This window comes from Doryrhamphus excisus, chromosome 4, assembly GCF_030265055.1.
Source record: "Doryrhamphus excisus isolate RoL2022-K1 chromosome 4, RoL_Dexc_1.0, whole genome shotgun sequence".
In the NCBI taxonomy this organism is placed as follows: domain Eukaryota; kingdom Metazoa; phylum Chordata; class Actinopteri; order Syngnathiformes; family Syngnathidae; genus Doryrhamphus; species Doryrhamphus excisus.
The window spans coordinates 9,316,726-9,342,362 of NC_080469.1; the positions used below are offsets into that span (position 1 = coordinate 9,316,726).

At 42.7% G+C, this 25,637-nt stretch overlaps 1 protein-coding gene across 2 annotated transcripts; it reads right to left on the bottom strand.

Annotated features, from left to right (window-relative positions):
* Positions 1–22: 22 nt before the first annotated feature.
* On the bottom strand, positions 23–25,512 carry gas2l1 (growth arrest-specific 2 like 1). Of its 2 annotated transcripts, XM_058069700.1 has the most exons (7): positions 25,080–25,512; positions 23,057–23,187; positions 21,676–22,853; positions 13,239–13,346; positions 6,297–6,393; positions 5,500–5,773; positions 23–3,851 (listed from the first exon to the last, which is right to left on the bottom strand). In XM_058069700.1, the coding sequence occupies exons 3-7, from the start codon at positions 22,372–22,374 to the stop codon at positions 1,934–1,936; spliced, it is 3,096 nt and encodes a 1,031-aa protein (XP_057925683.1). In that variant the 5' UTR covers positions 22,375–22,853; positions 23,057–23,187; positions 25,080–25,512; the 3' UTR covers positions 23–1,933. The 2 variants fall into 2 exon arrangements, with proteins under 2 accessions (XP_057925683.1, XP_057925684.1); XM_058069701.1 differs by lacking the exon at positions 25,080–25,512 and having other exon boundaries at positions 23,057–23,314.
* Positions 25,513–25,637: the final 125 nt, after the last annotated feature.

The following is a 25,637-nucleotide window of genomic DNA, read 5'->3' on the forward strand; positions in this document are numbered from 1 at the left end:
AATGACACGTCACATGTTCAGGTCATTCTCAGACTTCAGAGGAAAGTATTTATTAAAAGAACAAATTGACAGCATTTTCACCTGTGGAAAAAAAAAACAATAGTGAAGTATTGCAGTTTTCTTTGTACATCAAAGTTTTTGTGCATTTAATAGACTGACTCCAAGTGAAAACATGAGCATACAACATTCAGATTTTGCTGGTTTGGGGGCAGAGAAAAGAATACTAAATAGTTATTTTTTCTTGAGAGTAGATTAATTTGATGAGATTAACTATATGTCACAGTTCTCCATTCCTGATCGACTTCCATAAATAACCAAACAATATGCATTCAATCAGTTTTAAAGACCTTTACAAGATGAAAAACACGTTTAGATTCGCAAAGCCACAAAACAACTATTAACAGTTTTTGACTGGGTTGATTTCTAACAGAATATGTCTCTTTAAATTCATGAAAATTTTAATACAGGCATCTAAAAAATGCATGTTTTTCCAAATAGGGCAGTTACCGTACCTTGGCCAAGGATGCAATGTGAGTCCAATGAGACATCACTTCATAAATAAATAAATATTAACTTCTCTTTCATTCAACTCATACAATATGTACACACATGTATACACAGTCATTTTAAGATCAGTCAAGAGTGTCAGTGGCCTGAAATGTCTCCTTAAACAGATAACAATATGGTCATGGGTGTTATTACTGTTAATTCACTGTTTTTTTTAAGATCAGACACGTGCAGGGCACTGACACAACTTTCAAATGAACTCTAGCTGTCGAGCTTATGCAGAGATGACAGCAGAAGCCTTTAATATCCCGTTACATATCTATTATTTATGCAGACGCTGGAGTTAAAAGTCACTCGTTATCAATCAAATGTCATCATACCACTGCAAGAGGCTTTGGGTCAATTAGAACCAGAATATTTTCTTCTATGGAAGATTGGGTGTGTCTTTCCACGATGAAGTCAAACAAATTTGGATTGATAGGCAATAATTCTTTAAATGAGCATGAATTGTACACTGAATTCAAATTGGTAATAATGAACATTCCCATTATTAGCGCAATGTAGTGTTGTGATTTTTAACCGAAACATTCAAAACGTAACCTGTGAGAATATTTTAAGGCGAAGGGACTCATCAAGGCATTTCACCGCCAATATTGCATAGCTAAGGCAACACAGGACTTAATACAACAACATATGTACATTATATTCATTGCCATCTTATATACAAAGCACCCACAAACATGAATTTGTATATTTACACATTCATTCTCTACTAAGCTACTGACATCTGTACATGTATATCACGCAGTGTGTTCCAATGTATGTTTTGGTTGGAGGCAAAAACTCATTTCTGTCAGTGACAGTGACAACAAAGCAATATAACCCTCATTGGCCCAAACACAATGAATCCAAAGCTGACAATAAATGCTTTTACTGCATCAAACAAAACCTTACCCATGTATATACTGTAAATGTATACTAAGTTAAATAAAAAGAGCTCTAGAGGGGAGAGGATGATCAGTTTTCTGACTTGCAAGGCCATAGCAAACCACAAGAGGGCGCCAACGCCTTTGACTAAGGTTTTGTGTGTTGGGAAATTGCAGCTTTAACATCTCTGGCACTTGACCATACCCTTCATGGGGCACATGGCAGCACATATGCTCTCTCGCTCTATCGCTCTGCAAATGTGAAATAAAAAAAAACCCCAATGATTGGCAAAATGATCCCCAAGCACACTTTCAAATAAATGACAGTAATTGTCATGTTAAACAACATTCCTTTGGTAATAAATAATTTGGCTTGAGTGCAAAATAAAAGCAATGTGACATGCAATATAGAGTCTATGAGCTCAGTCTTTTTTTTAATTACACAGTAGTCATTGTTAAGGACAACACCGCCGGCATGTGCTGTTTCCTCTTGCTCTGTGCTACATCCAAGCTTCAGTGTCCAAGCTCCCTGACTTTCCAGGGAAGGTGCGATCAGTGATTGCCTGGTGCAGGATGTTGCGAGAGGGAGTGTAAGAGCTCTCAGGGGAGTGTGGCGGCGTGTGGCAAGGAGAAAGGTCCTCATGAACCTGCGTATCTCGGTAGTTGACCAGTGTGGGGATGCGTGAGGGGCTGTTTCCTGGCCTGTTGTCAGAGCGAGGTTTCATCTTTGCCAGTTTGTGCTTTGAAATGATGTTTACGCTGTCACACTTCTTTTGGTCTTTTTTTGTGTGCAGCCCTTCCACACATGTGTCGCCATTGGCCAGTAGTGATGAAGGTGGGGGGGATTCAGAGTGTGATTCGCTTAGGCTAAAGCACATTGAAGAGTTTTCACTGGATGAATCCTGGAAGGAGCAGTCCTCAGATGGCGGGAGGGGGACAGGTGATGGGCAGGCCTCTGGGGGTGGGAGGCCATCACTGTCATCACTATGTACATCATATGGTAAGCTTGGCTGGTGATTCTCAACAGGGACATCTCCTTGTGGTGTTGTGGGCCAACCATGATCTTGTTGGCCCTCTGTAGGAGGACCTCCATGGTCTCCATTCATATTTTTACAATGGATAGCTTGTAGAGCTACCTGATTGACAATTCTGTTTGAGTCCCCATGTGACTTCTCGCCCGTGGCTGGGTGCTTCTTTAAACTCCCTCCATGCTCTCTACAGTGTTCAGGCTCCCCTTGACCAAAGTTGTGTGGTCCTCCAAAATTCTGTCTATAAAGTAAATTCAAGGGGTCATCTAGGGGAAACGGGCAAAGGTTAGCTCTTTTGGACTCCCTGAGGTTCGGCAGGGTACCTATCTTTGCGCCCACGTTCAAGGATGATGAGGAAGAGTTAGAGGAGGAATAAGCAGAATCTGTGATGTGAGAATCACTGAGCGTTGGCACGGAATGAGTTCTTACACAATGCTGGCCAATTCCTCGGCTCAATCCGCCTCTGGCTTGCTGCGTATTGGCTAAGTACTCAGCCTCAAAGCTGCGATACAGGTCCTGCTCTCTCTGGGGGTCCAGCGATGGCAGCATCTGGAAGCCTAAGCCCAGCCCTTCATCGTCAGGCTGCTGATGTTCCTGCCCAGAACAGTTCCTACTGTGGCCTCGCCCATTAGACCGAGGGACGTGGGACGATCGAAGTGAGCGGGTAGCTTGATGATTATTATGAGTATTCCGTGGAGACGAATGAGGAGAACGTCGACCTCCTGAAGTGACTGGGGGCAGAAGTCTGCCTTTTCCTGTAGAGGGTGAACGAGGGGGTCTGGGAGTATTTATTGTCTTTTTACTGGGGCTGTTGTTGTTTTGTACTCCTTTTATGGGTGAGTTGGTGCATGAGGATGACTGCCTCTTGGAGAACAAACCGCCTACTCTGGGGGAAGATGGGGGCACTTGTTTATTGCGAGAGTCCTCTCGTCTCTCTGCTGGAAGAGGATCCCTGTGGGTGGGACCAGACCCCACTATGGCTTCACTCGATCGACTGTACCCAGGACCTTTACTCTGGCTGTGAGAACGTGGAGCATGGAGCCTTCTGGGGCCTTCGTTTGCAAGGGATCGGCCCCTCTCTGTGCATGAACGGCGTACTCCATCCGGAGCTTGTGGCGGGCTAGGTTTCAGTACTGAAGTGAGCGCCGAACGCTCCCGAGACTGGCTGCGTGCACGGGGCAATGCGGTACGCGGGGTGGTTTGATTTCCAGGCCTCTCAATAATATGCTTGCCCTCCTTGCGATTGACAAGAAGGACAACCTCTTTACTAGAGCGGTGTAATGTCCCACCTAGAGAGAAACGCCCGCTTCCTCCTCCTTTGGAAGAAGATGTGGAAGAGTCACTGTCTGCAGACAGACGACGGGTCACCGGCAGCTTTGTCTCCCTGTTCCTGGAACATAAAGACAAGAGAAATTAATTAAAAGTTAGCGCGCAGACCTCACAGCTAGGAGACCAGGGTTCAATTCCACCCTCGGCCATCTCTGTGTGCAGTTTGCATGTTCTCCCCATGCATTCGTGGGTTTTCTCCGGGTACTCCGGTTTCCGGTTCCAAAAACATGCTAGGTTAATTGGCCACTCCAAATTGTCCATAGGTATGAATGTGAGTGTGAATGGTTGTTTGTCTATATGTGCCCTGTGATTGGCTGGTGACCAGTCCAGGGTGTACCCCGCCTTTTGCCCGAAGACAGCTGGGATAGGCTCCAGTATACTTGCAACCCCAGTGAGGATAAATGGCAAAAAACATGGATGGATGTGTGTTTTGTCTGAGTCATCAAGGAAGCTACACATTTGTGGAAAATAACTTTAAGACTGCTATAATAATGTGTGCTTTGTGACAACCTGACTGATGACATGCAGACTGTCTGACTGACCCAAGGCTCAGTGTTTCTCAGTACAGTGGGCTGTGACGGCTGGGGGGGATTACCGTTAGGATGAGAACAGGGAAGAGGGACAGGGTTAGAACTAAGCACACAGCTAAACACACAGCTATTTCTCAATTAGGCTCTGTTCTACTGCAATGCACCGGTGGGACCATCCACTCTGACTATATAATCCGCTCTTATTGGTCACTTGCAGGCAAATGTGAGTAAAGCTTGATGGAAAAAAAAAAGGCTGTGTTGTGTTGTACTTGCCACTGCTCATATTGTACATCATTTTCCTATTTATATTTGGTAATGACCATAAACTTACAATTATTTCAATTATATTATGTTGTAGCATAATTTGAAAATACAGTGCAAAAAAATCCATAGGAATAATGAATAATCCATAGGGATTTAATTGATATGCAGGCGTGGTAATTGCATGCATAAAGCCTGTCCACCTGTTGACCTACTTCCACAGATAGCTTTGAACAGTTGTCCAGAGATAGTTGGCCGATTACAATTTCTCTCGTCTGGAATCTAACACCCACTCTGGGTTAATTTGAAAAGCAAACTGCTCAGAGTCACCGCTAAATACAGAATTGAATCAACATTGGCCTAAAGCCAAAATAAACACATATTTGTGACTATATGTGATCTATTTACAATGGTAGTTTTATCCTAATGTATAATGAAGGTATGATTTTAACCTTATAAGCCTAATTCTCTGTACACGCAACAGACAAGGCTATACTACTAATCAGGCTTTGTCACCACTATCCCGTCACTGATCTGCCAGTTCAGACATTCATCAGCGAAAAGTCAAGCATGAACTGAAATGCTGACTATCATCCTCCATGATGTCTACTTACAGTACGTGAATGAAAAGTAGAGTGTGAAAAAAGACAGCATGTCACTGAATGTTCTCCACTAGAAGGTGCTGAAGAGTAGTGGTTTGTGACAGATTTATCAAGGCAATGTCACCTGAGATTAGATAAATCTGCTCTGGTTTAATCTAATCTGCTTCCTGGCATTTGCACTTGTTGTGCATATGTTCGACTCTTTCTCTCTGTCTGCAATAGCGGGTGGCACAAAAGAGCAAAAGATGACCTGAGAGAGATTACTTCTGTATCATGACAGCACTGTAATCCACACATTACTGGCACACACACTCACCTGATAGGATTGATGGGCCGTGGCTCAGAGCGGTCCCTGGGTGGCCGTGGAAGAACACTACGAGGTTCGGGTTCATGAGGAGCAGTCGAGTTCTGAGGGTGGCCTGCCCTTGTGGAGGAGGAAGAGGCACACGGTCCGGAGGAGGTTGCTTTGTAAGGTGCCATGCCATCATTACGCCAGTGTGGACCAGGACTAGTGGAGCGGGATGAATGTGCACTGGAGGACTTGCTCTGGCCTCCCTGACCTTGACCTTTAGCTTGATGGTAGCGATGGGCTGTTGGGCGAAAGTAAATGAGGTTAAAACTTCCAAAAAGTTCAAAAATCAATAAAAGAATAATGTTTTTGGATAGCGGCACACATGCTAATCTGCTTATGGGTCCTCATTTACAGTGTGAGCTTGACCTATGTGGTTAAATATGTAACACAAGTTAAATCATTGCAGTTGCGTCAGCTGTCCAGACTTGCATGACATCACCACATAGAAATATTCTGGACTGCACTGACTTCTAAAGAATAATAATGTTAAGTAGAAGCAGTAGAAGTTAAAGCACATTTTCCATTACTAACTTGGATGAGTGTGTTCTTTGCTGGCGTCCAATGACTCAGAGGGCAGTATTAAATAAAAAAAGAATGTTCACAATGCTAAATAATAGCAATTAATGGAGGTGTTTGAATTTTCTGCCTGAACACAGCTCAACCATTTGTTTAAGACGGTAAATCAGCTGGGATTTAAGACAAACAAGATACAACAATGTTTTTTTGTCAAGGAACTGATGCGGAATAGGAAGTGACCTCACCAAAGGCAGCACAGCGACACGGGTCGTGCTTGTCCAAATAGTGCTCCAATGTGTCCCAGCCCCCTCCAACACGCACCATCACATGAGTACGAAGGACCTGAGGAGAGAACATGCTTTCAGTGGATAAACAGGCAACAACATGGCCATTCATGCTAACTTAAAATGGCTGAACCAGCCCAAGTCAATAGATATGCAAACTCTACAAGTGGGACAGCTTGCTGAACTTGTTACATAACATCTCGATCCAACCCTACTTCTCCTCCTCCGCCCACCTCCTCTTTTCTCCTCCATCACCCCCAGCTGCTGCCACTAAGAGGGCCGTTCATTGCCATGCCGACTCACAATCAAACAGAAAAAGGATAGCATAATAAAGAAGCGGCACCATAAAGACTTTCCGTTTGGCCTCTTGCATGCATCTCATTTGGTATTCCGTATGTGGCAGCGTGGTTAAATTAGCATGGTAACAACTCACCCCCTGCTGTCCTCTCTGGGAATTTATCGGAGAGACGAGCAGGGAAAGGAGGGGTGCTCTAGCAGAGGGGGTCGTGCATGTGTCACTTCCTTCTCTCCTCTGCTCTTTGAGCCACACACATCCAGAAGATCAGACCAAAGGGCCAAACTCCCTCCAGGCAGATGCTGTCCTACTGAGCAGCACACTCGGCTTGATGCGCTGCACCGCCCCGCCTTGCATTGTGTAATAGGAGCGACCGGCCACATGTTTTAAAAGGTCGTACCTGGGTCTCAAGCCATAAGAACAGATCTCTTTGCCTGGCACAAGATTTATTTTGGACACATCACATGTGGCACAGTGTATAATCACCGGGTTCCAAAGCGTGGTCAGGGAGAGGCCACAGACATGGGATGTACGCCTCCGTCTGACCCCACCTTCTCTCTAATACATTTCCCACCAATCCACTCATCTCTTCATCTGGCTCACGCCGCTCCCCTCCTGCATGATGATGTGTCAAAACAGCTGATCTGCTTATCCCTGTCAGACCTATGAGAGTATAAACTGCTTACTGTCCACTGCCCTAGCTTTCGGCTGACAGCTTCATTGGTTGTGGGACACTGCTAACAAGAAGTTTACTTAGTCCATCACATACGTAACTTAGAGTGACAATTGTTTGTTTAGTACATCATCTACTGTTATTGTTTCTCTATTTGGTGCCAGATATTAGAAACACAAAAACATTGGAACCTGAAGGTTGTACAAAAACTTTGTAAAAGTTATCATCAATAAGTTATGCTGAAATACAATGATTAACTTCATAAGTGTATGGCATGGCTTCTTAGTGGCAGAGGCAAAATATGCTAAATATGCTAATGACCATAGAGCCGGATGTGGCTAAACCAGCAATAAGTTGACTATGCTGGTAAAATAATACAAAATTAATATACGTACATGAGTGATGTGCGTTGCCACTGATTTCCTTTCTGGACTGATACTGAGTAACATTTAGGCTGGAGCCGATACTGATAAAATAATAAGCATAAAGAATAAGAGTAATTGATTTGTTTATTTTAAACAATGAAGTACACTGGGGTAGCAGGATGATTTACAATATGCAACAGAAAAAAAGAGGACACAATCATACACTATGTTGATTTGTAGTGATGTAAAGACATTAATACAATAGATTAGTTTTAGGTTCACATTGTAAGAAGAACTACAGTTCCCATGACGAAAAGAGTGCAAAATTATGCAAATTAGAAATTTTCATTATCACTTAATACACTAATACTTAAAAGGTGGCGTCCTGCTTCGGCTCCAATTTCCATTTTTTTTAAACCACCTGGTTTAAAAAAAGAACAGATTGAACAAATAAATGCCAATATTTGTCACATGTAGCATGTAGGCCACACAGTCAGGAGATCGGGAAGACCTGAGTTTGATTCTCCGTCTGGGCATCTCTGTGTGGAGTTTGCATGTTCTCACCGTGCATGTGTGGGTTTTCTCCAAGTACTCCGGTTTCCACCCACATTCAAAAAACATGCTAGGTTAATTGCAGACTCCAAATTGGTATGAATGTGAGTGTGAATGGTTGTTTGTCTATATGTGCCCTGTGATTGGCTGGCGACCAGTCCAGCCTCTCACCCGAAGACAGCTGGGATAGGCTCAAGCATACACATCCATACATTTGAACTGCATCGGGTCTCTTCTCTCTGCGTCACATTACGTGGTGCATAGCTTGCAGTGTTTTGTAGCAGGGACATAATAGCAGTTCATAATGCTTGAAGCAGTACCAGGCAGACAGCACCTTTAATACTGAATTGGCCCTACCGAAATATTTACGCAATCCCTTGGATGTCATGCCAGAAAACAAATGAACTGATTAGAGTGATTGAGTGATGCAACAGGGAGTCGACATGAACGTAATATCTGAGCAGATTTACAGCATCCAATGCCACAGTATCTATCACATTGATCAACAAACTCCTATTAGGATGCCAATTGTATTGATTTGAACAGTTAAAGTCTTTGTTTTGGTGTATTAGATAGGTAGGTGAATATTATGAATATTATATTATTCATTTAAGAAGGTCTCTACTTATTGCCAGGAGGAGGCCCCGGTGAGAACAGTGAGGAGACGCTATCTAACTTCTGAAGTGGCTGCAAATTTTATTGAGATTTTACAGAGCACTCCTGCTGAAATTTTACCTGCACCTTGTGATTTTATCGTTGATAATTTTAACAGTAAACTGAAGTCAACTCTGGACTCAGTAGCTCCACTTGTAACAAAAACAATAAAAAGGAAACCTACACCCCCGTGGAGAAATAACGATGAGATCAATAAACTGAAAAGAAAATGCAGGAGTGCTGAGAGAAGATGGAGAAAAACTAAATTGACAGTTCATTACGAGATTTTATGTCAACAACTCAAAACCTACAATAATACAGTAAAAAAGGCACGAATTTCCCATTTCTCACAACTCATTTCCAACCATAAAAACAATCCCCGGTTCCTCTTCTCCACCTTTAATATTTTAACAGGCACAAATTTTAATAAAGTTTTTAAGACACCAACAGACGATCTTTGTGAAAACTTTGCAGACCACTTCAGAACTAAAATCAAGGACATCAGATCCTGCCTGTTACCCCAGAAAGTTTTTTCTGTTACCACACCTGGACTGTTGTCCTTGCCTGAGGAGAGACTGGAGAGTTTTGCCCTGGTTGATGCAAGGACACTTGGTCGAGTTTTCTCCCAAGTAAGCCCAACAACCTGCCTTTTAGATCCAATTCCCACATCACTTTTAAAATCACTTTATGGATTCTTTGAGGAGCAGTTTTTAAACATCTTGAATTGCTCTCTTCAGACGGGTGTCTTCCCCACCGCCTTCAAAACGGCGGTGGTGAAGCCCCTTCTGAAGAAGAGCAATTTAGATCCCAACAATCTTAATAATTACCGACCCGTATCCAACTTGCCGTTTTTAAGTAAAATTTTAGAAAAACTGGTTTTTTACCAACTTAATGACTTTTTAAACAGAAATAGCATTTTAGAGAAACATCAGTCTGGCTTTAGGAGGAACCACAGTACCGAGACAGCACTTGTAAAGATTTTAAACGACATCAGGTGGAATTTGGATAACAAGAACCTCACAGTCTTGGTTCTACTGGATCTAAGCTCTGCTTTTGATACAGTGGACCATCACATTTTATTAAATAGACTTAGATACCTGGTCGGCCTCTCTGGTACTGTTCTTAACTGGTTTTGTTCTTATCTCACAGGCCGATGTTTTTATGTAAGTATGGATACATGTTCCTCAGGAACCCATGAAATTGAATGTGGGGTTCCTCAAGGCTCAATCTTAGGTCCACTCCTTTTTAATCTGTACATGCTTCCCCTTGGGGACGTGATCAGGAGGCACGGCATCAGCTTCCATAGTTATGCTGATGATACACAGCTATACATCGCCGTGTCTCCTGATGACTCAGGGCCACTTGATGCCCTTTTTAACTGCATTGTAGACATTAAGTCATGGATGGCAGAGAATTTCCTGCAGCTCAACCAGGACAAAACTGAGGTTTTAGTCATAGGTCCTGAAGGCCAGAGAGAGAAACTTTTACCAAAATTACAGGATATTAAACTAGCCGACTCTGTCAAAAACTTGGGCGTGATTTTTGACTCTGAGCTAAATTTTATCCCACATATTAAAAATATAACAAAAATAGGTTTTTATCACCTTAAGAACATAGCCAGAGTCCGCCCGTTTCTCTCTCAGGCCAGCACGGAGGTGCTAATGCATGCTTTTATATCCTGTCGTTTAGATTACTGTAATGCCCTGCTCTCTGGTCTTCCCAAAAAAAGTATTTTAAATCTCCAATTATTACAGAACTCAGCCGCACGTGTGCTGACGAGGACCAGAGGGCGGGAGCACATTACACCGGTTTTAAAGTCGCTGCATTGGCTCCCCGTCCGCTTCAGGATCGATTTTAAGATTCTCTTACTGGTTTTTAAATGTCTTAACGGCTTTGCCCCTTCTTATTTATCTGATCTGCTTTTACCATATCAACCCCCGCGGTCCCTGCGGTCCTCCGGCACTGGCCTTTTAGCGAAACCAAAACCCAGAACAAAAACCCACGGTGAGGCAGCATTTAGCCACTATGGCCCCCACCTGTGGAACAGCCTGCCGGAGAGCCTCAGGACTGTGGAGACTGTTGATATTTTTAAAAGAAGATTAAAGACGCACCTTTTTAATCAGGCTTTTAACTAATATTGTTAAGCTTTTATTATGTTTTCATCCTTTTAGTCCTATTTTATGTTCTTATTCTTCACCTTTTAACTTCAGTGTTTTGTTTTTATCTTGTTAGTCCTATTTTATGCTCTTAATCTTCAGTTTTTAACTCCAGTGTTATGTTTTATCTTTTAGTCCTATTTTATGGTCTTAGTTTTTAGCTCCAGCTCCAGTGTTTCCTCAGGGGGGTCCTCCACACTGGGGGCTGTTTGGGTATGCTGAGGGGGTGCCATCCTTGGGTCCCTTCGACACGGCCGGCTGGGGGGTTCCTCCCTTTAATGTGGGGGTCCGCCCGTCTAACGGAGTCGGAGGGCCCGGGTGCTGGTCCTCCGATGGCACGGCCTGCAGCTTCTCCCAGTGTGGACGGCCCCAAAGGTGGTGTTTCCTTGTTCCTCAGTACCATGCCATGTCTCCCTAATGTGGGTGATTGTGTGCTTGCGTGTGTGTGTGTGTGGGTGGATGGGTGTGTGTGTGTGTGTGGGTCTAGTATGGAGGGTGGGAAGGAGGGGCTTTCTTTTTTCTTCATTGTTTTCCTTTTTAATTGTGGTAATTGTTTTAATTCTGGAAAGCACTTTGTGTCGCATCTCCTTGCAGGAAAAGTGCTCTACAAATAAAGTTGATTTGATTTGATTTGATTGCCCGAAGAGTCTGCTCAAAGACCATGTTCCACTTTGCATCTCCGGCTGGGCTGCTGAGGCTAGAGAGGCTCTGTTTCTATGGCAACAGTAGCTGAAGAAATGCACATGGTGAAGCAATTTCTTTAATAGTACTGCTAAAATTCAAAACTAAATTCCAATTTTTCTGACTGAAAGCATCTCCTCCAGTTGAAGTGAACTTCCTTGAGGCGAAGAAACATTATGAAGTGCCCCTCTGTTCATATGGTTCATTTGGCCATTTGCTTTGCTTTGTTTCATGGCCTTGTTTAGCCCCAAAGACCCCTTACAATGCATTAGCTGCTGAAAAGGGTTTTTTTTGGCATTCAAGTCGACTGCAGCTTCCTCTACTGGGTGGAATAAAGAAGGCGTGTTGGCCGCACTTGTATGGCTGCTCAGGCATATGCATAATCACTGTCATCCTCCGTGAGGAACCAGGAGAGGGCGGAGACAATGTGAAGAGAACTAATCTGACAAGTCAAACGCTCCCAGAATGGCAGATGAGCACACACACACGCTCTCATCCAACCCTTAAAATGAGCATTTATACATATCTTACTCAAATGGCTGCGCAAAATGACATCAATCACATGCTATCATCAAATTACTTAACTTAATAAGCTGTAAAAGACGAATTTCTGAGGCAGACTGAATTTCACAAAATGAGCAGATGTACCTAATATAGTGTGTGGAGAATAAATGTAATTTTTCATGTTGCATTTTAAACTATTTTCACATTTTCACTATGAAATCTATATTTTGACAAGATGGTGCCACTCGGACTGACAGTGGGGCAAATCTCGCCTGTAGATACACACTATTTGGGACACCATTCCAAAGAGCCCATTAATCTGGCAGGGGCACCATTTAGGTAAGTGAGACCAAATCAATACATGACGTGCAGCGGCCTCTCCACCCAGTCCTATGAGGTTTGATGCTGGAATCATGGCAACTCTCAATCTGAAGCTGAGCCACACAGTGCTGCTCCAGCAAACTACTTTCCAGATAAAGGAAATGACTTAAAGCTCTATTTGTGTCTCACTGGGAAAAATGGCAGTGTTGGGAGTGGTCCAAAAAATGCAGTTTGAAAACAAACATAGAGCACAACCACAGTACTGTTACATCAAAGTGGAACCACACAAATCAAAGTGAAGTAGGGAAATATGTCTTAAAAGTTGTCACCTGTGTGACTGTGAGATGACAGATCAGTAAACATCTAGGATTAACTCTTTAAGCACGGTTTGCTTTTTGTGATACCAGCAAAAGTGTACCAGTGACCAGCAAAAGTGTACCAGTGAAAAAGTGACATTACTGCAACATAGCAGTAGTCTAGCATTTGACGTGGTACATACGTACCAATGTGTTTCTATGCAAATCAACATGGCTATATTGAACTTTTATGAGGTGTATATGTGGGAATCTAAAATACATTTGAACGTCTGTTCCTTGTTCCTCTTTTTCCAACCTACTGGATTGTACATTTTCCATCATAAAAAGCCTCATGTTTAACAGTAACATGCAATTATGTACAATTATGTATGATGCAGAAACATACCCTTATGAAGATCAGTGAACTGGAATCTCCCACTTTGTATTTTCCTTCTGACACCTTAACCATAGGAAACTGTGCTGGACAGGAACACCGGCCCAGAATCTCACGAACCTGATGGGAACAAAACATGACACACGTGTTAGATTGCAGAACCGTGGTGACCTCTTCCTGGAGTCATATGAGGTCATGTTTAATCACTGTAACCATGACCTTTGCAGCAACACAATAGGTCCGTTTCATGCTGCATGTGTTGGGAGTGTGCGTCATTTTCCTGCCTCTCTTAACATCTCCTAGGCGATGCCTCGCCCTTTTAGTTTACCTACCTCGATTCATCTCTCAAATTTATCCTAGTTTAAAAAAAGCACCAAAACAAGCAAGCATAATGATGAGTATGCACTGCCTTTCAGCTGACATTGTTTCTGGCTGTGGCATCATCAAGGGAAAAGAAGTTGAGGGCAGGGTCAAAATGGCAGAAAGGCGGCTACGGTGGTGGTGATGATGTCAGCAAGCCAGTGCCGCCAGCTGGATTTTGAATTGTGATCACAAGCCAGCTCACTTGCTGTGGTTGGGGCTGATTATTAGGCAACTGGAGTCAGACATGAGTGCAGGGTGGGGCAAGATGTGCTAGTGCTACACCACACTGCATGGCTCTCTCTCAGGATTGGAGAACTCACATGTTGCCCTTGGCGGTGCAATCAAACTAGTGTGTGCAGGACCTTGTTGGATTACAGAATGTAACGCAATCACATTCTGTCACGGGTCACTATTTTGCAGGATAGTAAAGGAAAGGTAGGTGACATGGAAATTTGAGAAATTCTGAAGTTCTGTTTGTTATATTATTAAGAATCAGTGATGATTAAATGTATCATTGTTAAGGTTTGGTCCTTTCTTGATTTCTTCATTGATGAGTTAATCCTAAAGATATAAAAACCTGACCGGAATATCCTGCTTTTATTAAGTGGGCTATGATATTGACTGTAATTGCATCCTGTAAAATGATTTGCTGTGGAAGTCATTATTGATGCGTTTGCAAAATATACACATCACTTCTTCTACACAGATAATATTGATGAAGCACAGCCTCTTTGGAAATCCAATAAAAATAGTTACAGTACCTTTCATGTTTGCTGCTGTTACACCCTTTAAATAGCATGGGGAGCGTCTTGAACGCCTTCTGTATTGCTTGTAACACACATCAGCTGCAAAGCAAGAAGCTCCGCTATAGTTATGGGGTCAAATGACTCCATGTGAATAAAATGTTATTTAAAAAGTTAATAAAAAGTTAATTATGGCTTGATATCTAAAAATCAAGTAGTGTCAAATCATCCCAATTGTTATCACTGGCATATTTGTTATGACTGATATATGAACTTAACATTGTACAGTTATCTTTTTACATGTTCTTAATGATGTTGCGGTGGCAATAAGCAAGTTTTAAGTGCAACTCAACTTAAAATTCTGACTCAACAGGTGTTTAGTCGACAGGTTTGAAGAACGTGTAATATACAGTACATTAGAAGTAAATAGCTCACATTCAAAGCAGCAAGATTATTGTAAATCTCCAATATCTCCATACATGCTATTCCAGGCCATGCCTCCTGCCCTGTGTGTTTATCATTATTTATTATAATTATTTGTTGTCTATTTCTTGATGAATCTGTCTCATAATAATTAGAATAGTATTAATAATATTATTATGGGTTCATAACTTTTGTTATGATTTGTAATAATGAATCACCAATGTGTGAAGCAGCACATCAGACTGTATGGGAGTACTGACGTATTCCTGTTACTACACAATAATACGCCACTGTGGGTGTATTTGGTCGAGTATTCTGGGGTCAGTCAAAGTCTTCCATCCTACAACATGTAGCAAGAAGCTGTGACGATGCCAACAGCTTCCATCCATTGTCTCTATACAATGAGGCTGTGCTGTTTTCAAGGATTATAGGATGAAAGAAGCATGACCTTCACCTGTATTACAGTCAAATTAGAAGAATCTCATTTTCTTTCTATCTTTTACTCCTATAATGAATGAGGGTGGAATCACAGCTGATACACGGTCCCTCACCTGCCTTGGGTACCCTTATACTGGCTCAGCAGTCTTACATCTGTCTTGCTGGCCTGCTTTGTTTGCTTACTGTACATTTGTACAGTGTATGCTCCCGCCCTCTTTCTGTCTGTGAGCCTCTGCTCTGTCACCCTGATTTTTTTCATTTTGTCAGTAGCGCTGCTTGGAAAAACCCCAGCCTGTGAGTTAATGGAACAATTGCCATGGTAACAGACACACACACACACACATGATCTTCCCGTTTCAATGGTTCAGTTTGCCATATTTTTTTCATTCTCTTCTTCTCTCAGCTGTTCAGCTGAGGTCAGATGTTTTATTCCAAAGGCTGAAGGCCCCTGACGTTTTGTGTAAGTACTTTCCTGTTAAAACAGAATGTGTGCTCTTCCCAAGCTGTTGCAGTATCGACAAGGATACACGCCAAAGCACACACATGATCTCACATGCACACCACAAGCAGATAGAGGGGGAGGAGAAAGACAAGGTCAGGCGGGAACTATTCAAGAAGAGGGGGCCTGAAGGCGGTGCAAAACTGATGGATGAATTATAGATGAATGCTGGGCACATGAGATGCTTCCAGTGGAATCTGCAGATGTTCAAAGTGGGGGAAAAAAGGGAAAAACTGAACAATCCACAACATTGTAAAGATGTTGTTGCAAAAATAAGGCTCTGAACCTTTTTGTTTCATTATGGAGAGATTGCACTGACAAGGAACGAACATAATAATGGAGGTCCCAATTTTCTGACAAGTCCTATCTGCGCAGCAAGTCTTCATTCCTTTCCTCCCTGACCTGCAAACCCTAGAAGGGAGTATTCATGGCAGCGATAGACTGATACCAAGGGCTGAGCCGACCCCCTGGGATGTGGAATGGGGGAAATGGGAGGGGAACAGACAAAGATGTTGCATGATATCCCCGTTTTCTTGACTAAAACAGAGGAAGCAGCTAAGGCACGACTGAAATTATTCTTTATAGCAGCTCAAGAGCCAACATGCTATTGGCTTAGTGCTTTCATCAAACATAGGTGTGTTAGCCCACAGGAACAAGCTCATTATAGGATTGTCGCACAAGGGATAATTATTACCAAACTTCAACAATAAAAACTAGAGATTATAGAAACTCCCTGCACTGGAATTTATGTGAGATATTTTCATGTTTTGATGTCTGTGAGTCAATTGCACCTGAGCAAGAACACAAAGAAAGATCATTCAAATTGTGATGATACGGCACATTTTAACGGTGAAACACATTACAATATATCTTCTTCTGTCTTTACTGGAAAGTACCAAAGTACAGCAACTACACACATGGAAATGAATGTCATTCTTATTTGACTGGATTAGATTTTATACTACAGTAGATTCACAAACTCTCTTGCCAGCTTGACATTGATATTCTCCAATTTCAGATCAACATTTGCAATTAAAGAGACTATTGTAATTATTACATTAAATTCAGCTCTTGCTTCTCTTCACTTGCCATTGTTCACTCACTCTTTCCCCTCAGGGAAAATTGTGTAATAAGTTTAAATAAATCAGCAAAGGTTGAAGTAAAAATTAATAAAGGTATAAAATTTTACAAATTGAAATAAAACAAATCTTCAAATAAAACTGGATTTCACTAGGGACTGTTTTTGTGAACATGAACGTGAAATATCCGCCAAACTATTGCGCTCTTGCCAGGAAAGGTGCATTAATTTCAAACACGCTGTGCGTCCATATGTCACTTTTCTATCTTAAAGAAGCTGTTTTGAGGACAAAGTCCAATTACAAGAATCAGTAGTGTCCTCATTCTGTGCAGTCGCCACCTGAGACCTGCCTGAGGATGCTTAAGGCAGAAAATAACAACATGCAGACAGAAGCCTGCTGAGACAAACAGCAGTTCAATGCTAATCATGTGAACAATCAGCTGATATCATGAGGGTGATCAAAGGCCATTAGAAAGGCAATAAAGTCAGCTGTTTCCTAACATTCAGCACTGTGCCATGTCCAAGTCCATGAGGCAAAAAGCTAAAAAAGCAGTGGCACCTTCAAGCCATGAGAGCATGTGACAAAAGGGGCAGAAGCAGTGAGTGATGCCATGCTCTCTCAGCAAAGCGTGTGACCCAAAGCAAGGCAGGAATGACCTAGTTTTCTTGCTTTCTACTGTAGCTTTTCCTCTCAGAGCAGCATCCACTGCAGTCAGGTTTAGCCGAGTGTACAGTAAAGTCACTCCAGGCACGTGTTCTTTTGTTTCTGTTTGTTTGTCTTCAATGCATGAGGTGGAACATACATTTAATACCGTCCATAAAGGCTACCCCCTTCTTCACCCTGACCTCTGCACCCCCCCCCTCCATCCAAACAAAGACTTTGATTGGAGCGACAGCATTTGATTACCGCCCCGTCAGCAGTGGCAGTCTATTCATTTACCACGAGACATACTGTACTGCTCTTTGCTTTATCTTCACCAGTGATGAGTGGTGGGGGGGATGGGAATGTATGAACTCATGTTGAAGCCTCGGGTGAGGAGAAAACAGTTAAGAAATACGGCATATGGATGGTGTTTTGTGTTTTCATGTATGGATACCAATATTGGTATAGTAGCTGAAGGCCTAACAGCTTTCTAGAAAAAACAGAATAAGGTTATACTGGGATGCATATTATGGAATGCATACGGAGCATGCTCATGGAGCAATAATCCCTCTCTAGGTGTAAAGCATAAACATCATATGGGCGTGTATATGCATGTACAAATGCATGCAGAAACAGAAGCAGAAGATTTTTCAATGATGTCACTCATGTGTTATATTGCCTTCTCAGACCAACTGACGCACACAACACTGACTCAAGTTCTAATGAAGGAAATGAGACCCTGGCTACTTCCTCAACTTTGAGTGGAAAGCGGTCCCACGGTGGGATGAGTAAAGACAAAGGAGGCGGATTTGTCACACAAGTACAACAACGGTGACATGGCACAAGCAGCAAGTGACCGGAACCAGGAAAGTTAACCGGACATGCACCACCTTTGCAAACATGATGCAAGGATGCGCATTGACTGTTTGCTTTAGGAGTAGTTGGTACACTCATAATATTCATTCATTCATTTTCTACTGCTTATCCTCATAAGGGTCGCAGGGGGTGCTGGAGCCTATCCCAGCTGTCTTCGGGCGACATCCTGGACTGGTCGCCAGCCAATCACAGGGGCACATATAGACAAATAGATGTATAGACATTCACATTCATACCTATGGACAATTTCGAGTCACCAATTAATATAGCATGTTTTTGGAATGTGTGAGGAATGTGTCTCCTAGCATAACATCATAACAATATTTAGTAGGGATGCTTCGATCGATATTTAAATAAATTGAAATATGTACACTTAATCCATGTGACTGGTATCAGCCGATCTCACTCAAGGATGACCCGTATCACAATCAGCAGTATAAAACCCTGATGGAGCATCCCTGACAGCCATATTACTTATATATAGGCATAACACTCCACCATCACCATAATGGATGCATGTGTTCATACGTGTCAATGATTCAGAGATAACCAATGATATTTCATCAATAGCAATCTTGGATATTAATACAGCAATGAACAATGTTGCATTATTAGAAATCAATGGATAAAGGGAAAGAAAAAGGAAGTCATTAAGGAAAGAGTGAAATGCGATCCATCCTGTATGATGCAGGAACTCCGACTGAATTACAGGGGAGAAGCCACACAGTCTGCTATGATAACATTGTGGACCAATAAAATGAAACCTTGCCACTTGCCCTCTCCTCCTTGAACAAGGATGCACATGTTGCATCATTTAATAGATAAACAAAGACAATCTCCACAATACTATAAAATGACAAACACATTGTTGTATGGACCTGGATTTTCTCATTTCAAGTACACTTAAGGTACATTTACACACAACAATGACCTTTCTATTAAACATTGTCAAAGCTATCCGGATTGTACAGTACATTGCAGTTAGCATTTATATCAAGAAGGATTGCAATGATTTAAATGGCTTTACAATTTAATGTATGTAAGTGATGCACCCCATTAATGGTGTAATAAATGCACACTTAGCGGGGGTAGCATTATGACTATTTTGGTTGTGATGTCCTTCCACATGACCCCACTGAACCGAGACTACTGCAGACTGCTGTTTTTAGAGTTTATATGGGGATAATGATAATATTGTTTTCAAAGACATTCCACTTTGTTTGCTTTATCAGGCTCAAAACTATGGTTTCACATCAACCAGTGGTGTGCGAGTGGTGTGTTTCTACCGCTTTTCCTCACAAGGATCATGGGGGTGCTGGAGCTTATCCCAGCTGTCTTCGGGCTAGAGGCGGGGTACACCCTGGACTGGTTGCCAATCACAGGGCACATATAGACAAACAACCATTCACACTCACATTCATACCTATGGACAATTTGGAGTCACCAATTAACCTAGCATGTTTTTGGAATGTGGGAGGAAACCGGAGTACCCGGAGAAAACCCACGCATGCACGGGGAGAACATGCAAACTCCACACAGAGACGGCCGAGGGTGGAATCGAACCCTGGTCTTGCTAAATTATTCATGTTTTCATTTTTTTCTGTGAGTCAACCGTGTCATTTGTTGAGACAATACATGTGGTCCTTGGGTTACGAATGAGTTTGACTCCAAATTGTCCATAGGTACGAATGTGAGTGTGAATGGTTGTTTGTCTATATGTGCCCTGTGATTGGCTAGCGACCGCCACTCGCCTGAAGACAGCTGGGATAGGCTCCAGCGCCCCTTGTGAGGATAAGTAGTAGAAAATGAATGAATGAATGTATATGAGTTGTGTACCCTGTCTCTACAACCGTCTATCCACAAAGGCCAGGCCAAAAGGGTTCTTCTTTGCTGTCTGACCATCTTGACTGTCAACCCCCCGTCCCCATGCCCACCCCATAGCATGTTCTCTGTGCTGTCATATTTGGTGTCAAAGAGACTCATTGTTCTTCTCCTCAATGTGCAAACATTAAGCGTGTGTTCTGAGGCTCTGTCTGCTTGCTCATTAGATGCTCTCCTAACGAGGTCTTTGCCTCTCTCATGTGTTGGCAGAGGTCAACAGGTTTAACCACAATGACAGGAAGGGAAATACTGTAGGTGGACACACAAAAACAAACTTCCTGATTTTGTATTTCAAGTCTGCAATATAGCAACACTGATGTTGACGACCGAAAAGTTGCCTTGACATGCCATTGACAGGAGAAATGTCACTGAGCTGACCTCTTGACATTCCACATCTTTTATGTGAGCTGTCAAACCCACTCTGACCCCTCAGGTAAAAAGGAATGTAGCAAAGCAGTTAAAAAAAAAAAAACACACTGAAATGCTACTTTTATTAAATGTGCGGCGACACCCTCAGTGGTCATCACATAGACTCACCTGTCTTCTGCACTTTTTCTCTTTGGGCTTCTCCCTTCAGGGGTCGCTACAGCAAATCTCCTCCATCCAACTCTGTCTTCTGCATCTGTCTCCTCACCCAACTACCCTCCTTCACTACATCCATAAACCTCCTCTTTGGTCTTCCTTCTACCGATATATTCACTATGTCTCCTCTGGACATGTCCCAACCATCTCAGTCTGGGAGATAAACTACTTTATCTCCAAGGCCTCTAACATGTAATGTCCCTCTGATGCACTCGTTCCTGATCCTATCCATCCTGGTCACTCCCAATGAGAACCTCAGCATCCTCATCTCTGCTACCTCCAGTTCCTCAGTGGCACTGTCTCCAGGCCAAACAACATGGCTGGTCTCACCACAGTTTTTATACCTGACCTTTCATTTTAGCTGAAACTCTTCTATCACACATCACGCCTGATACTTTTCCTTTTCTTCTCCACCCGTTCCATCCTGTCTGCACACGCTTCTTCACCTCCTTTTCACAATCTCAATTGTTCTGGACTGTTGATCCCAAGTACTTGAAATTCACCACCTTCTGTATCTCTTCTCCCTGTAACCTCACTCTTCCATGCCGGTCCCTCTCATTCACACACATATACTCCGTCTAGCTGCGGGAAAACCTCCACTCTTCTAGCATCTCCTCCACCTGGTCCCTTCTCTCACTACAAATCACAATGCAATTTTAAATTGAAGTACTGAAATAATAACAGAAATACCTAAGCCCAACCACAATAACAATCATCTTTAAATGTGTTTAAAAGAAGACAAAACATATTGGGTGTCATGATTTGTGTGATGGAATTTCATCAAGCTGCAGCATTTCATGTGTTTGCCTGGGACCAATATTGAAATATCACAATGAACATGTTGTTACATAAACAGTGCCGACTCATGAGATGATCCTGCTGTAGCTAATAAATGAACATCCAGGTTTTGTGTGCTGACTTACCAGCTCGTCCAGGTTTCTCATGTCACATAAAACTCTCTTCTGAGGCCACACGAAAGCTTCTGGTTCCGGCTCGTCCTCCACGCTGTGGCAGCTCTCCTTGCGGCTGAAACACCTGCTGGGCGGACTCTGCTCCTCCGGCTCACCGGGGTCCATCTGCAGGTTAACCTGGTGGTCTCGGATCTCCTCTTCAATCTCCTCCTCCAGCTGAATGAGCATGGGGGCCAACATGCCAAACTTGGAGCCCCGCCGCGCCACCTCCAGCAGGCAGAGGATGAAATTCTTCTCGTTGCATCTCTCCACCAGGTCGTTGGTCTCGAACATGAGCACGTCCTTGATCCACAGCTCCTGCCTGCACCAGCTGATGAAGTTGGACACGTTGTCCCGAGCCAGGAACGAGCCTGGGCTGACGTTGCGAGACTGGAAGACCACATCTTTGCGGGGGAGCTTCATGGACTGGGCCGCCTCGGGGTACTCCAGCTGGAAGTCCTGGGCGGCCCGGTTGACATTGTTGGCATGCCGGCACAGGGCGCAGCCTGTCTCCAGACCATCCACGAAGGTGTCTACTGTCAGGTCCAGGTCGTACAGGGTGTTCAGCCATTCCGCCAGGTCCTCCTTCATGGCGTACAGGTACTCCTCGCTGGATTTAAAGGGCCGGATGCTCTTGGAGGCGGCGGATTGGATGTTGCTCTGATCGGCCATATTGTCTGATTATGTATCAATAAAGTCCTTACTTGATTCCAGATTGCCTCATTGCGCAACCGCGCTGCAAATCCTCATCTGCAAAAACCAGCGTGGAGACGCACCCATGCCGCCGTGCATGTGTGGTGAGTGGAGGCCGGGCTTTGTGCCGCTGTCACGGTCATCGCGGGATGCTGAGTGGAGGTGGCGCCGTGGATGTGGTCTTCCGTATGTCTCCCGTTTTCCCTCTCTCGGTGGGAACCGAACCGACAGGGCCAGACCAGCGGATCCTCTCTCGCCTTCAAACCGCCACGTGTGACAAAGTCTATCTCCTTTTTGACTTTAAAATGCAATCACGACCATTGAGCGGCACCGAGCCCACGCAGGACGCCACGCGGAGACTCAGCGCATGTCGCGCCGCCTCCTGCGTTCAATATGTTGACCCGCTGCAGCTTAAAGCAGCGGAGCGACTCGGTGGCACATCCCATTATGTGGATCAACTGTGGAAGAAGGAGGAGGAGGAGGAGGTGGAGAAGTTAACCCCATAGTCACCGAGCCGGACAAGAACCACAACTTAACATACTTTTACATCAAGTGGAACGGGTTGTGGAACAAAAAAATAACATTGTTAACATTATTTCTTTCGATGCTAATAATAAAACACAAAACAAAATGAGCTGTCAGTTGTTTAATAAAGACTTACCTGAACACAACCTTTACAATAAACTGAAGTGGGCGTGGATATTTAACAGGTACAAAGCTGACGTCTTTGCTTACGCTGTCCACATCCACTAGGGGGCGTTGAACTGGAATTATGACCCCTGTAGTCGTCTTCTGTGGAAGAAATACAAGAAAGAAATAAAAAAAGAAGTTAGTAGAAGTCTTTCTTACATCCGGGGGTCAGAGTTGAGTTTGACCTTTGGCCGCAACAGTAACCCATGTTATTGTTATGATTATTATGCTATTTTTATTGTTTGTGTTGTGAGATCATTTAAACAGCAATCACTATATTGTGTTGTGGTGGTCTCACTAAACATATATATACTACATTGACAAGATGGTTGTCTTACCTGCTTATAGTGTATTTGTATTTGGGCAAAAATACATACTTTTCTGACTAATAATTGGCCATAGTAAAAAACAAAACATTCATTATTCATGTCTGAAAACCTGCCATGAGTGAGGCGGACTAACTACTTGGAATGAACCTTTGTTTTCAACACAACAGTGACATAAAAGTGGAATTACACTGTTATACACATATAAAATTCTTAAATGAAAATTGCTAAATGGTACTGCTAATATGTCATAGCAATGCACAAAATAATCATCAAACACACTGAATAAATGCGCAGCTTCATGCTCTGTCTTCTTTATGCTCTGTTCTCCATGCTTCTCCATGCTGTGTGGGGCAAACTCATAATTGTGAGTGTTGATGTAGCACTGGGAGCAATGTGTTATTAGACAATTAGAATATTTGGGCTGTCTCACAAGTGTTAAAAGATTATTTTTGGTCCATTGTTTTAATGCATTAAGAATGTTACTTAAAACATTGTAGAGTTACAGTAATAATTTTGGGTGATCGCTTCAGTCTGGAAGACTTTTTTCTCCTCAGAATCCAACTTTTCTTTCCTACAATGCAAGCATAATTTCATTCCGGTTCCACCCCAAGAGACCGATACCCTGAATAATGAAGTCTTTATGTGTACAGTCTGGGATACTGGCCTCTAAAGCTCATGAGACTGACCTTCACTAATGATTGTAGAGGTCTAAGCCAGTCACTGTTTGTCAGTGAAGGTTTATCAGTTTTGTCTGAGTGTTTTATAATGATAAAGCCAGTCTGCAGGAGTTACAGCATCAAATCAAACCAGAACCAAGAAGAGAGGCTTTTAACAGGAGATTGTAGGTGAATGCACATAATATCGATCAATATAATGGTGATAATTCAGCACTATGTGATATACTGTCATCCCATTTGAGCCGCTTCAAAGATTAATAAGTGTTGAAATGTTCATGAAAGAAACCTGATGTTCAGGTTCTCCTGAAGTAAAAACATGACTTGCTTGGGGCCTTAAAGGAGAGTCATTTTGTCAACAAAAAGGGCGGTTAGTTGCCTCGAGCAAAGACAAGAGCATGTGATTGTGCACGCACATTAGTTGCTACTAAGATGTGAAAACATTTGTGGCAATTGTAGACCATTTTACATTACTGCAAAAACTCAATGTTTTACAACGCCTTTCAAAATAACCTCTTAGTTTGAACTACAACAGCACCCATTGCCAAGGAGGAGGGCTTGTTTTGATTTAAAACAAGAGGGATGTGTCTGTTCAAGAATGAGCGAGCAAAATAAAGGGAAGGGAGGGGGAGAAAAGAAAGGGGAGGAGGAGGGTGATGAGCTCATTTGCTGGACTTGGATGAATCAGCTTCTGTCAGTAAAGTGTGCGTACAAGTCTATTCAAACACTAAACCAACCCGCCACTCATGAATAACCACTTCATGTAGTTTTTCAGAGGACTTGACACAATTATCAAAGATTATTTTTTGCAATTTCTAACTTTCAATATAGAAAGGTGCCATTCTTCTTGAAGCCCAAATTTGTCATTTTTGTCCCTGTTTATGGAGGGATAGTGATACCAAAACACATTTCCTGTGGAACCTCAAGGGTTAGCCTTAAGAACCTTTCGTACCAACTGTGACTGACGGTATACATTTACTGTCGCACTTACATCTGATGCCAGCAGATTCACCACCAAGGAAGCAATTTTTACACAGCATCATAAAAGAGGGAGGACCAAGTTTCTGCAGCATATGCTGAACATGGCGTGGAGTGACAGGAGCTGCAATCCAGCCACAGGAAAGAAGCAGAGGGCAAACAGAAGAGAGATGTCAGAAAAGGAACAAAAGACTGTGCTGCTGGAAATGCAGAAATGTCCACTCTGTTCTAAATCCACAGTCATGTATGCTGATAATGACAAATTTAAATAAAAACTAATATAAAGTTAATGGATGTACTCTTTCAATTTGCACCACCTTCTGGTACAATAAAATTGAGGATAAATGCCCACAGGTGGACTCCGCAACTAAAAAGATAACATCTATGGCAATAAAAACAGTTTAAAGTAATTAAAAATTAGTTTAACTACTTACAAAGTATCCAACCGTAAATGCGTCTATCGTGGGTTGAGTAGATGCGTGTTTTTCTCCAATAAAAAAAAAGAAAGCATCCCAAATAACAGGATAAAAGTCTACTGGTGATCCACCTACCCTTGTAGTCTTGATGTTTT